The following is a 14,302-nucleotide window of genomic DNA, read 5'->3' on the forward strand; positions in this document are numbered from 1 at the left end:
TAAAGAAAGATCATAGCTTTCTGAGATGATTTGATAACCAGCTATTACAGAAGCACTGCCCAAACCTGCAGCATAATTAAGGGCATGTCTTCAAAGCAGAGCTCACCCAGACTCACACCTCTGTGTTGCATCCCCCATCACTACTCTGCTTTGCACACATACACCTCATTGCAGGGTTTGGGAAAAGTACCCTAATAACACCGGCTGCAGTCCACAGGGATCCCTGGCTTCATGTTGGAACTGCTGCAAGTAGCTGCCAATGCTCCTTATCCAACCCCGAGTCTGCATGTGTCCGATTCCAGTTCTGTTGTGGAAATCGTAATACAAGCACAACCTTTAACTATGCTGAAACTGTGAAAAGAGCTCTTAACCAAGGCACTTCACCTTGACCATTTCATCAGGAAAGCTGCTTAATGCTCAGAAGCTCTCAGCACAGTTCAATGTACTAGGTTATATACTAGTTTTAAAACAGCAATAATGACCTGGTCAGAACCTCCAATGAGAGCTTAGCAAAGAAGGGGACACATGACGGCAGGCTGCAATGTCAGGTGACAAGAAGATGAAAGCAGTATGAATGAAAAGTGGATATCATGCACATGCCATTAACATTACTCTTCTCAGCCAGAGGTGTGTGCTGGCATCACAAGGGTAAGACTTGAAGGAAGAGAGTGGCAAGGTTTTTTAGATAGTCAGACAGACTGTAATTAAAGCCATAAGCCAGAACTTCTTCCAACCTCACAGGTTATGCAGGGCAAAAAACAAACAAAAAACCTCCCAGTCGCTCTGAAATCCTCAGACAAAGCCTATCCCTCAGAGGAGGAAGGAGCACAAGACATTTCTGATTGTACTGGGGAGTGTTCAGGGACACCATGGGTAAAATAATGTCTGTTTTCTAACAGAACTATCTTAGCAATGATTATAATTAATGAATGGAACAATTTATTAAGGGCTGGGATTAAAGCTGCCTTATAGGACATCAAAACTGGAATCAAAACTGGATGTTTTTCTAAAAGATAAGCTGTAATCCAAACAAAAATCAATTTGGTGAAATCCACTAGTCTATGTCACAATGCCAGTCATAATGGGATCACAGCTGATGCTTTAAACCTTATAACCCATTAATACAGTGAGTCATGAATATCAACAGTACTGTTCCTTCCTCCAGTGAAGTGTCTGGTGATATGTTGCCTAGATGTGGGTGGATTATGATTAATGACATATTTTACTGTGACTTTGCTCAATAACTTTTTTCCCTAATGATTGCCATGGTTTGGACACATTATTTTTCCAGGAATTACAATTCAAAAACTGAAAACTGACTTCAGCAAAAGCTCCATGTTTTTGTATTTATACCCATGTATACTTTCCCAGCAAAAAATGCACAAAGGTATTCTAATGGGAACTGAAGAAAAGTTTTAATTATTTAGAATTTGTACCAAAATGACCCAGAATAAATTTATGAACATATAATCAGAATTTTTAATTTACTGCCAGAAAATGGCAATGCAGGTACATGGCAACTCAAATGTAACTTGAGAAGGGGCCCTGAAGGTCTTTCTCACTGAATGAGGACAATGAACATGGTGGACAGCTCAAAACAGATTAAGACACTTCTGCTGGACAGCTTCTGCTTACAGGTCAGGCAACCTGGTGGTATCGTCACTCTTTTCCCCTTTTATCTCATTCCTTTCTTCAGCAATCTCCAGTCTCTTGGTTGTGTGAAAAACAAAGGGCAGCGAGCGCAGACTTGTGTTCCACTGGGTCAGCATTAAAAGACTCAAAACTAAGGCGGCAAAAAGAAATTGAAGCGAACTGGGAACACTTTCAAAAGGCAGAAGGGCATCGCATAGGAATAGAAACAACAACCTGGAAGTGCTTTAAGTGTACCGTGCAGCAGTGTGACTAGCAACAAGAGAGATGAAATGACCCAGCTTACTATAACAATGTGCACAAACTGGTATTGCTGGCACTTGATGGAACTAAAGCTCCCTAATCATACAGCAGTAAAATAATCCCATTTGCTCATATGTCATTATTAAAGTCCCAGCAAGCCAAGAGTTGCCAGCACAAAAATGTGGCTATACAGCCCTTTTTATTTTCCTTATGTTTTTGACTTCTTAGCAGTGAGTCTGACTTTTTTCCAAGCTTTTCTCTGATATCAGAAAAAGCTAGAATATCTTTACTTCTGAAAATTCTTTTAAAATTCTTCTAGATTATTAGATAACAACACTTTAAAAATTCATCTATGATCCTTCCGTCACATGAACTCTGATTTTCAGCAAAATCCTCATTTTCAAACACTCAAAACAAAAGAAGTGACGGTATGTAGAGAATAGAACCATTTTTGTGCAACCAACTACTATCCAGCTATGGTGGGCATTTGTGGCTCATTCTTCTGCTTACCTTACAGGGCACTGAGGTTCTTGGCTAGGATCTGTTAAGATCAGAGCAGGACAGGCAGTATGTGACCCAAGTCTATGCAACTGCAGTCATCTGCTGCTGCATTATGTTAAGTGCAACTCAGCTCCTTGCAGGATGCTTTTGTATTTACTTGCTATCAAGACGAATTACCAGTCTGAAAACACCACTTCAGTTGTAAGGCAAGAGGATTGCTTTTCACTGTGCAGTGCTATTTATCTGCCTGGGAACACAGGTTCTTAAAAGGGCCGAGGAGTTGTGTTAGATACCATGCTCAAACTTCTCCTGCTTGAAAAATGTCAGGAAATTATATCAGCTCTTCAGTCTGAAAAGAAGCAGCTATGTGTTGACTCATCTGAATCACCAGAGACATACTAAGAACACTTTTGGTTAAGTATGAAAGTGTATTGGCTTTCAGTGCCATCGTTTATATGTGGTAGCTCAAATCTGGAACCACCAGCTAGAGACAAATTATTTGCATGTAATAATGATAAGCATTTCTTCCAAATCTTATTTGTCATCACGTGACAAATAAGAAAATCTAGAGATGCTAGGACTAACAGGTTTATGTGTAAAAGAAAAGCACCACCCAGCCAAGCGTAAAGCACCTCAACAATATTAAAGAATGACATCTACCTTTACTGTTAAGATCTTTCTGGGTTTTCTTCTGATCTAATTCAAAACAATTCAATGCAAGCATACAGTCTCAGCAGATCAGTAAAAATCAGAATGCCAAACTCAACGGAGCGACTGAAGAACTCTTGATGATTTACAGCCTTTATTTGTTTCTTGTAAGGCTTATGATGTCCTTTAGTCACACACCTTGTAAAGACTATGACTCGGCTTTAGGGAATTTATGTTCACACAGTTCCTCCTTACTTCCTCAGGGCTTTGCACAAATTACAGCTTTTTAAATGAGCAGCATTCATTAAAACAAATTACCACTACTGCTTCACTGCCTAGATGCGCCCCTAATGAGCCTCAGGACAAGTTTTGCTATGTACCAGGAGACGAGAGGCAGCCCTGCCTCTTCAGTAACCGTACCTGTGCTAACTCCCAAGGCCCCAGTAATAATGTTTTGGCAAAACTTTTCCATTTTTGGGATCACTACAAATAGTACCTTCAAACTACTGCCACATCATCTTGCTACATCCAATCCTGCACTAGTCTAAATCAAGGAGAGTTTTGCTGTGGACTTCAGCAGAAGGAGGCTGTAAGCCTGAATACTGATCGCATGCAAAAGTGAGCTGGACAGTCTTCCAAGTATGAAATGCTAAATGGTGACTTTGGCTGGGCCTAAGAGAGAAGAAATACTGCAGCCTTCCTCCAACAAGGTCAACAGTATGCTTTCATCAGCTGTCTAATTAATATGATTTAATAAATATTAATGCACAACAGTGCCTGCTTAGGCAAAAGGTAATGTGAAACTTATCACTGGCTTGACTAAATTAACTCACTGCAATAGAGAAATGCAAATAAGTAACAAATCCAAACATTTATATTAAACTGCACCGTTTATTTTAAAAACATAGAGGGCAGATTTATGTATGGGGGGCTATGGACATCTTCCACACTGTTGCCACACTTGAAGTTTTAAACCATTCCAGCATTACCCAGAGAAAATCCTGTGGAATTCAGACTTTCTGAGCACAGCTCCACATAACACTTCCCAGTTTGTTCCTGATCCACGCATATGTGTAATGAATGGCTGGTATGCAGACAGTAGGCTATGATTTCATAGCCTGGCACAGTCATAGCAGGCATTACTTCATCCATATAGGGACGCAATATCACTTTTTTTGGGAGAAGTCATTTCTGGCTGATTTTGAGTAAACAATTATGGAAAGAAACCTCAGAGTATCACTGAGAGTATCACTTCATCATTACAATGAAGTGGCCATCCTCCTGAGGAATTTAAATTAGAACAGAAATACGCATATTCCTATCTGAGCTGGTATCACAACCACAATATTGCACTGCAATGACAGTAAATGCATTTAATCTTTTAACCTTTTTTTGACAGCAAGTGCGCACTTGATTTCATTTGATATGAATGTTCCCCAGGCAGCCTATGTAATTTTTGGCTTAGGCAATACTCTGAGCTGAAGCCCAGAGGTTGAACTGCAGCCAATGCTGGCAGCTGGCATTCTGCTTTCTGACACCTTAATGCATTTGGATACAAACATCCAAAATTTATTACCATTGCTCTAGTACTTGAACAGCTCTGTACAGCATAAAATTCAATGAAGAATGCCATGCCTTCAGGGATCCACTGGACACATGGCCAAATTTTCTTTTCATCTATAGCTTCTGGTAATATATTGCGTGTCTCAGATATGCTGTAACATATGACTGTGGAGCTATGTTAAAATAAAAACAGGACAAAAAAAGCATTTCATGGACTTTTTGAGTATTTTTTTCAGTGGTGCTCAAGACACCAGGGGGAAAAGGAAGGGAGAAATTGCTGCAGAAATCGCAGTTAGATAACTGCTAATTGTGAAAGCCATACATTGCAGATTCATAACTATCCAGAAGTAAGCTTTTATGATATAGTAAAGAGTAGTTGTGAAACTAAAGTCTCTGCTGAAAGAGACCCCAGAGCTAGCTAAGAACCTGCTGCAGGGGGCAAAATCTGCAGAAATACCAACCCTTTGGAAGCCCTGGGCTATCCTTTTTACAGCACAAAATCCCACCTCCTCCCAAAGAAGATTACGTAATGACTGATAAGTGGTCTATACAATCTGTACAGTTGGATCCTTTAAGATAAAAGGATTAGAAAGGGAATAGTCAAAATGGACTTAGCAACAAATGCAAATTGTCCTTATATAGGTATACATAGGTCTTGCTCATTCTGTTTTTAAGTATGCACTTTCTAGAGAGACTGATACAAAAAAATCAATCTTCAAAGATTGTAAAAGCTAGTGAGATACAAACTTGCTAGATGTAAGAATAAAATGGTGCAAACAACATTTTAATTTTGATTTGCCTCCTTCAAGCAGGGAGACAGAAAAACACAGATCAGAAGACATTATTTAGAAACCATAATTTCCAGTATTTTGTTGCAACTTTTGAACCTATAAACCCTTTGCCAAAGTTTAAAAGTTATTTTGCATTTGGAACTTTTGGAAAGAAGACCCATACCAAGTATTTCAAGAGTTGTGATAAAATCAGAAGAGCCAGGAAATGCAATAGGTATTTTTGAATTGCAAACTAACTCTTTCATATTAAATGCCATCAGAGACTAGTAGACTGGTTTCATGGAAAAGAATACTGTTATGTACTGTGAGAATAGGTGTACAAATAATGACAGCCAAATTAATTTAAGGTTACACTTTTCAGATGTCAATCTTGACCACAGTTGTTCTACTGCTACGCTTCATGGTAATTTCATGAATCCTCAACACTAAAGGTTTTTTTGAAAACAAAACAATTTAGAAGACAACTAACAACTATTAACCAACTAGAGTGACTTAGAATCAGAAGTTCTATTCTCCTGTCTGCTCCCGACTTGCTATATGACCTTGAATAAAATACTTAATTTGTCCAGACTGCAATCCTACCTTAACATGTGTCTCCTAAGACTCCTATGAGGTTTAATTAATTAATCCATCTCTATAAATCTTTCAAAAGCTTAAGGATGGAAATTAAAATTATTAACAATATTTTCCTAAACAGAGGTAAACAGTGATGTATGTTTGATGTATGAATACAAGTTCAGGTTTTCATAAAGCTTCTGACTTGCTCCCTCAAGTTACAGCAATTTGGAAACACGCGGTGACAGAATGAACAAGACACATTCCTACAGATCCTTAATTCTCTGTGTAGCTCTAACACTGCCTCCCCTTCACAGCACATTCATACAATGACAAATTACGGTTGTTTAGCATTATGAAAATAAATCATTCTTACCCTCAAACCCTGCTCCATGGACAAGCAGAGGACCTGCCAGGGTGCTGTGTACCTGAACATGTTTGGCCCCTTTTGAAGACAGATAAATAGCAAAAGGCACACAAGTCTCTCAGGTCTTCGTGTTGCTCTGCATCTGAGGGATGCTTAAATGAAGACAAATCTTTCAGCTGTACTCTTCAAGGGCCACTCCAGCAGAATCTAAGACAGTGTTACAGCCATTCCACTTGCACCCTGAGGAACTGAATAACTAATTCAATAAGAGGCTTTTTTCCTTGGGAAGAGCTTAGCTCAAACTCAATTAGCATAAATAGGATGATAACCTTTGAACCTCCCACTCCTCCTCTTGACGGTGGACAGCATGTCATGGCAGGGTCACTCCTTCTCCTGCAAATCTTGAGTTTGTTTTATTTCCATTGCAGAATCTACTTTCATGGGACTCTACTTCACAAGTCCAGAAACAGCTATCAGGGATAATCTGTAGCTTTGCCTTCTTTATTTTTGCTATTACCTTTTAGTGTGACTGAAGGGAATTCCCTCTTCCTCTTGCCAGCAGGGATTCCCTCCTGTCCCTGTCTCTGGCATCCTGACATCTACTTTGCAGTTGGCACAGTAATAAATAATAAATTCACACAGAAGCTGCTATGATCACTCTCATGTTACAATCACCACATTTAAAAAAATTACCACCCTAAATGAGACTGAAAGATTTCCTCCAAAATACCCCATTGTGAGGTCTTTGCAACACTGGAAATAAGATATGCTGCAGCTTTGCTTATGGTTACATTCTTCTTAATGGATTATAATTTTTTTCTGTTAGAGAACAACGTTTATTCTCAAAGACATTAACCTGGCAAAAGAGCAAAGCTCAGTTATTTTCTACTTTTATGTTATTTCAGTGATGAACCAAAAAGGCACTTGTCAGTGCTACAGTGGGATGCTTTCTATACACCAGTGCCACATTTGCTTTTAAGGCAGTTGTTTGTAAGCACAAACCATCACAGATGGAAGTCCATGCAAACAAATAAAGCAACTAAAGTTGTCCTGGTTTCTTTAGCTTTGACAGAGGAAGAAGCAATTTTGGATTTATATTGACTCAAATCTGACTCAGTGAACCTCAATATTTTATCTCCAGTACTTGTACTGCAGCAGTGACACCCAAATAGATTACAGGGATGCAGGAAGAACTGTACAAGAATTGTCCCTATAGCTACTCCTGCCAGAGAACTGAGGCTGTGCACAGCATTGCTCCCCCCTCAGCTCATAAACAGAAAACAGCTATAACAGAGTTCTGAGAGTCCAACTGAAGCACAAAAACCAGCAGAGGCATTCTCACACATAACTGTTTTGTTAAGAAAATTCTCTGAGAAAATGTACCTCCTCATAAATATTTTGTCTTGACAGCGGAGGGACAGACAGCCATGAAAAACACCTAGACACTACTAAAGCACTGATTTCACCACGTACTTGGCAAACAATCAAAACACCTGAGGTCTGGACTAACACGGATTACAGGAGAATTTAGGTTAAAACACAAGCTAGAGGAAGTGCTGCCTTTCTACTAAAGCAACAGTAACTTACTTCAATATGGCCAAAGGCAGGGCTGTGCATTTTGGTGAGAAATGGTCATTCTACACATCCTTTGATCCCTCCCATGGCCAGATTTGCAAACAAATGATGTGGCAAAGAAATGAGCTTGTCTGCATGCATCCTCATCTTGTACTTTCATAATAACTTCCTTTTGTTTTTTTTGTTTTTCTTGTCAAAGGCTGTGTGCCTTGCTCATTACCTATATATGATGAAGTCTACACCACAGTATTTAACTCTAAGTTCCACAGTATTTAACTCTGAATATCACAGTATTTCAACTCTAAAGTTAGATATACATACAGAACAGATCAACCTAAGTACCAAGATACAATCAAGTAGATTTGACAGTGAACCGAGTCTGCAAAAATACCTGAAACCCAGGAGATCCTCAGGAAAATACTCATGACAAAATGTTTTGTCTTAATACAGAATATTAAACATGCTTCCTAAAAAGAAGACCTCTGATCTTTGATTTTTGTAGTGGAAGAACTGAATGCTCCTGAACAGCTCAGAAACAAGCTAGCTGAAAATATTGTGATATATCAGCCATATTTAGAACAGTTAATTAACTGTGAACAACACACTGAGGCTGCTTTTACATCTCCTGCATTAAGAAGAAAGAATTCATGCAAGTGAACAATTAGAAATGCATAATCTGAACTTTTATGACCTTACACCCATGCAAATATAATTTGCTTATTTCCTGCAAAAGTAAGCCATCTTCGCCCCTTTCATCCTAGGCTTTTCCCTCTTTCTTTTTAATTAGAAAAGAAACCAGGACGCCTCAGCCCACAGCCAATTTTAAATGAGATCACAGAGCCGCTGATGATAATACAAACATTCACATACAAAGATCAGAAAATCAATGCAACAGCTGACTTGTCTTTAGGGAGAAACAGTGAACAAACACACTGAAAGGGAAGTCACAGAGATATGACTGCGCCATCCAAGCCGGGTCTATTGACAGAGAGCACATGCCAATGAATGCCCACTGTGCCTGAAAGCCTATCATTCTTCCCTTTCACCAAAAAATCATTAACATCAGGGGAGAGCTTTCCAGGGCTCGGAAGTCAAAATACTAACACAGTGCTTCTCTCCAGTGACTGGCTGTCAGAAGAGTTAGTGTTGAAATCTTCTTGGAAAAGGTAGGCAGGATTTGCAGCAGCAATGCAAAATGCAATCGGTCCTTGGAGGAGAATGCAAAGCACGTAGCAATAAGTATCACGCCCACATTCTGTGGTTTTTGTTTCTCAAGCAAGGGTCATTCAACTTCCTGTGAGACTCTGACAGCACAGGATTTACTAGTGCTGCCCTTCTACCCCCCCTTCTTTTATTTCCCAATAAATACAAAGCCTTAGGATAAGGTTAAGAATTTATTCAAGCTGATGAAGCCAGAAAAGTTGTTTGCCTTCCAGTTGTCCATGAGTAAGGAAGATGAGACACTGCATCAAAGAGATAAAACCTCCTGCTGTGAAAAATGCACGTCTCTAAACTATTAGATTGGAATTTATGAGATCAAATTCAATCCCAGGCTCTGACTTCTTGGAAAAAATAATTTAATCTCAGTGTCTTTTATGAGAAAGGTGTCTATAGCATATTATGAGTTGTATGCAAAGAGTGCGCTTCTGAGGACACCTGCTAATTTGTCTCCTTCTTTGAAGACTTTAGGACTAATCTCTCACATAACATCAGTGAATGAGGTAAGTATCTATATGGCGTCTTCTTCTTTTGGTATCCAAAGAACCCAAGAAGAAAAGGCATCCAAGATTTTCACTTTTCTTTTTCCATTTTACTGCCCATTAAAATGCTTCATTGTATTTTCCTGTTCCCTCAGTGCCCCACTGAAATGCAGTGGCTCATGCACTGGAGCATATTGCAGCTACAGTGCCAGAAGAGTGAGGAAGACCTCCGCTTCCCTTCCTCTGCTCAGCATACCTGACACTTCACACATGGGAACTTGAAATTTCCTGAAATGCCTTTGTTTCTGTCCACACTATCAACATGCATGTACAAACACAGAAGTAGTGTGAGAAATAAGGCACCACTGTGCTCTGCTATTCCCTTACAAAAGGAAGGGAAGAATTAGTACCTGTCCTACAGAACATAGCCTGGCTAAAAAGGACACTGCCACATAGGAGTCAGAGGCTCTCTCTTGGCCATGAGCACTCAAAGACTTTAAACAATCACAGGGTTTGACAGTTGCAAAATATAGGGTTTGATGATCTGAAATTTGGGCGAAAGTACTCAGCAGTCTAATCTTGCCGAATATCCATCGTAATTACTGACTGTCACGAGCTCTTTATTGAAAAAACACGAACTGCAGAATTCAACAAGAGAGAGCCCAAGAATTCAGCCTGAGCTCCTCAGGAAAGAGTGACAGGTATTCCTAGTATGCAGTACTACTATACTGCTGTTCTTCTGTTCCTAGAGTAAGAATTCTCCTACAGGTATAAACTTCTCATTTTTCATTCCTGCCTCCCAGCTGGAAAGGAGTAAGACAGAAATTTTAAACCAGCCAGTCTCAGAGTCTCCTGAATTAAATTTATCATTTTGCTCATCTTACTGCTTCTGTTGCAAACATTTCATAATCCCCACTTTACATGTGACAGAAAAGAGCAGATTCAAAATGATCTTTATCATCAGATTATATATGCAAGATGTCAGATAGTAAACCAAAAACATGCAGTATCAGCAACATGAGAAGCCTGTCTTTTCCAATCATGTATCTCAAAGGCTAAGCAAATTTTCATAAACAAATGGAGAAGTTTGAAAAGAAGCAGCAAATTTTCGTCCAGACCCTGTATGTGAAGCCCGGAGAACGCAAAGGTAGAAAACATCTGGTTGCTTTGTGGAAGAAAGTCAAATTATTATGCAGGTGTGCTAGTGATTGGATGCTGAGCCCAAAACACTGGGTTTTTTTCTTTCTTTTTTTCCAGTCAGTCTAATAAAATAAATTGTTTCTTCCTACATAACCCAATCTCCGTTGTTTTCTGGTAAACCTCTGTGGCTACAACACTGCTACTATTACTCAATGTCCATCTTCCTTACATAAAAGTGCCATCTCTGGGAAAAGAAGAAGGTGTAGTGATTAGACCATCAGCTAGTGCTAGGTGCTCCAAGGAGTAGTAACAAAAGGAATATTTCAATAAGAGCACATGCAAGGTTAGCCCAGTACTAAATAATTTTCTCAGTACTTAGAAAAACTTGTTTCATCACAAGAAAAAGTCTTTTTTTAGAGTATTTTAAAGTGAAAACATGTAGGTGACTATGGGCTGGACTAACTCGGTCTAGAAAGATTAATTCAGATAAATAGAAGGAACTTGAGGAGCACCATTTTCTACCTTCTGTTTGAAAGGAAAAGCAGTAAGAAAGGGTGTAAGAAAAAGATATTTTGTCCAAATGCTCAGCAGCTATACATGAACGTGATTCTTGACTGCATTTTTCAGAAGGAATGCATCTCATGAGGAGATCATGAAGGGTAAGATCTTAACAGTCGCTGATTGCAAATCTTCCCTTGAATACATCAATCTGTACACTGCAAACAGCTAGTGATGGCATTGAGGCATGATCAGTGAGGCTTTCCCATTGAACAGAAACTACTTGGCTTGGTGAAGATATATAGCATCTTCCTAGCATGCTGTCAAACAAATCCTGCCACCAAAAACACAGGAAGAAGACATTATGAAATCCCCAGTTCAGCTCTAGGTTCTCTAGTCTAGCTGCCAAGGCATGGCTCACAACACAAGGAATTTAACTGGGTATCTGGCTGTAGAGGGCAAGGAGCTTTAGATTTCGCTCATTCACTGCTATTCACATGGCTCTCCCTAAGCAGGAAACCCCTAATTCTCACTCATATTCTTTCCAAAACAGATACATCTGCTGCTTGACCACCTTTTAACCTCTGAAAGACCAAAAGCCAAACGTTTTACAAATGGGAAAGATGACCAAAATCCTGAAACTACAGTAGAAGAGGAAAGAAACTCTCTTAAAACCTTCACTGAAACTGCTGAGGAAGGAAGAGAGAGAGAGAGAGATCATCCTGAGACAACCAATGTAAAAGAAACATCAGGAACAGAATATAAGGGTGGAATTGTCTGTCCTGGAAAATTCTGAGTGACTGTGAGACAGTTCTTTTCAGCTCTTCTAGGATGTCCCTGTCTAATATGCCAAGTGTATCCCTGAGCTTTCTGCAAAAGGAATTATGCACTAATCATAGAACTACAACCTCCTGTGGTTTAGCAGAAAATATCACAAGCACTTAGATGACAACAGTTGGGATCAAGTGTAAAAGTCACTGTGGAAAAACAGGCTTTTCATTAGCCTAACTGCACTAGAAAGGTGCTGGCACTGTGGTTCTGATACTGACGCAAGGACAACAGGCAGCCACAGTCACACAGCAGTGACAAGCCAGGCCAAAGGAGCTGCTCTCATCCTTCTCACCTCTGGCCTGGCCATGCTGGGTTTGGTTGTCTGATGATATGGCTGAAGAGCAACCTCGGTAAAAAGAAAGGGAACAGTGATTCATATCTAAATTCAGATTCCAACTGAGCAAACACACATTACGCAGCATAAACTGACACTGCAGTACCCTAATCACCATACTAACCTTGGGTGGTCAGCTAGCAAGCCACCAGCTCAGCTACCCCCCTTGTAATCTTGTGAAATTTGTTCAGCTCACAGTTTGAAGCAGTGTTTGCGGACAGTTCAAATCCCCAAATGTGCCTTCCATTTGCAGTATCTTAGGCCTCACTGCAAAACTGCTTCCGGAATTTTAACTAATGTATGTACTGACAGAAGAAGGAAACCAGATTTCCTATGTCATCTAGTCCCATCACTGATTATGGCAGGAAAGCTGACAGTTTATCATCTTCATGAAATTATTCAAATTCTGTCTTTAAAAAAAAAAGAGGCTAAGAAAATTTGTCTCCATTGTTGCCATGGCAGTATTAGTCTGATCCTCAAGGGCTGGGTTCTAGTTTCTAGTGGACATCTAATATCTAGTTCACCTCTGTTTTGGCTTTTTCCCAGTAATGACCATTTGATTTAGTAACCTACTGCCCTTCTTGTTGTTTCCCTCCCTGATACATATATAAACTTTTGATACATACCAGTCTGCAACTTTCTAGAATAAACAAGTAAAGCTCCCTTAATCTCAAATTGTATGTCAGGCTTTCATCTCTTGGCTGTCCATGCAACCCCTGCAGTGCCAAGTCATGCCCCTATCCCTTTTGCCCTGACTGGCAAGTAATCACAGCTCAAGAGGGAAGAAATTCTCTTTGTATTGCCCCATAAGGAAAGTCAGCCCTCAGGAAAACCCCAGGGTACATAAGGAAGGTATTTATATAGAAAGTGTATGGGCAAAACAGGCGCATGGCAGAGGAGGTGCTGGCAGTCCGTGGCAGTGCAGGAGATGCTCACAATTCTATTTCCCTCATCCAACAGGATTATACCAATTAAAAGATGACAATAGCTTGACAACATGACAATGACAATAGCAAGCAGATGGCCATTTCAAATTCAAACATTTTCTCCAAAACTGGTAGCAGCAGCAACAGCTGTGCTGAAATGGCAATGAGTCAGTGCACCAAGAAACACAGAAAGTATGTCGTCCTTCATGGACTGCCTTACACCTGCTCCTCTCAGACAGCCCGACACAATTCCTTACCCTCTAATTGTCTTCCAAGCTCAACCGACACTGAGCTAATGAGTGAATGATTAAGCACCAGCCCATGCTACTCTATGCCCTGGATACGATTACCAAAGTTACAGTGCCAAGCCAAACACTTGCAGCTCATTTCCTTTGCATGAAACGGCATCAGAAGGGAAAAACGAAACGGAGGATGCTCACGCAACCATTCTGTTTACAGGAGAGAAAGTTTCAGCAACTCAGTGGGGAACTCCAGGAGAAAATCCCTTCTCCCTTTGCACTGTGCTCTAACTCTTCGTGTTGTAGCAGCCAGCACCACCACAGCCACGGAAATCAGTCGGACTGTCAAATCCACGGCACTGCCCTGCCACAAGTAATTTCAGAATGCAACAAATAGTTCTCAGAAATATGGATCCAAGCCTCTCTGAATCACGTGCCACACCCCTCACCCTGCTACCAGCCCCAGTCCCTGCCACTCCTGACCCTGCCACTCCATCCCTCCTTGCACCTCATTCCCTGCTGTGCCCTACTCCCTCTGCCAGCACCTCCTGCTGCATGCCTGAGCACGGGAGGGGCCCTGCTGGCACTATCTGCAGGCATTCAGAGGCTCTGTGCCCGGCTGATTGAGGCTGCACAGCCTTGAGAAGGTTTAACAGAGGTTACCCCTGCACGTCTGCATGGATCTCTGTGCTGCACAACAGAGCCCACTGGCACAGACTTTGCACAGCTGTGGCTGTGAAC

The 14,302-nt window shown here is 40.5% G+C and overlaps 1 protein-coding gene across 8 annotated transcripts in view; it reads right to left on the bottom strand.

The window, feature by feature from the left end:
• PALM2AKAP2 (PALM2 and AKAP2 fusion) overlaps nt 1–14,302 on the bottom strand; it is a 266,196-nt gene that overhangs the window by 44,526 nt on the left and 207,368 nt on the right. Inside the window, exon 1 of one of the 8 annotated variants that reach the window (XM_074533562.1) lies at nt 6,328–7,618. The exons of the other annotated variants lie outside the window; for them this stretch is intronic. Within the exon in view, the coding sequence (XP_074389663.1) occupies nt 6,328–6,387 (60 nt within the window). The 5' untranslated portion in view covers nt 6,388–7,618. Of the gene's footprint in view, nt 1–6,327; nt 7,619–14,302 lie in introns of those variants that run through there. 8 annotated transcript variants of the gene reach the window in all.

Source organism: Zonotrichia albicollis, chromosome Z (genome assembly GCF_047830755.1).
Source record: "Zonotrichia albicollis isolate bZonAlb1 chromosome Z, bZonAlb1.hap1, whole genome shotgun sequence".
NCBI classification, from domain to species: Eukaryota; Metazoa; Chordata; class Aves; order Passeriformes; family Passerellidae; genus Zonotrichia; species Zonotrichia albicollis.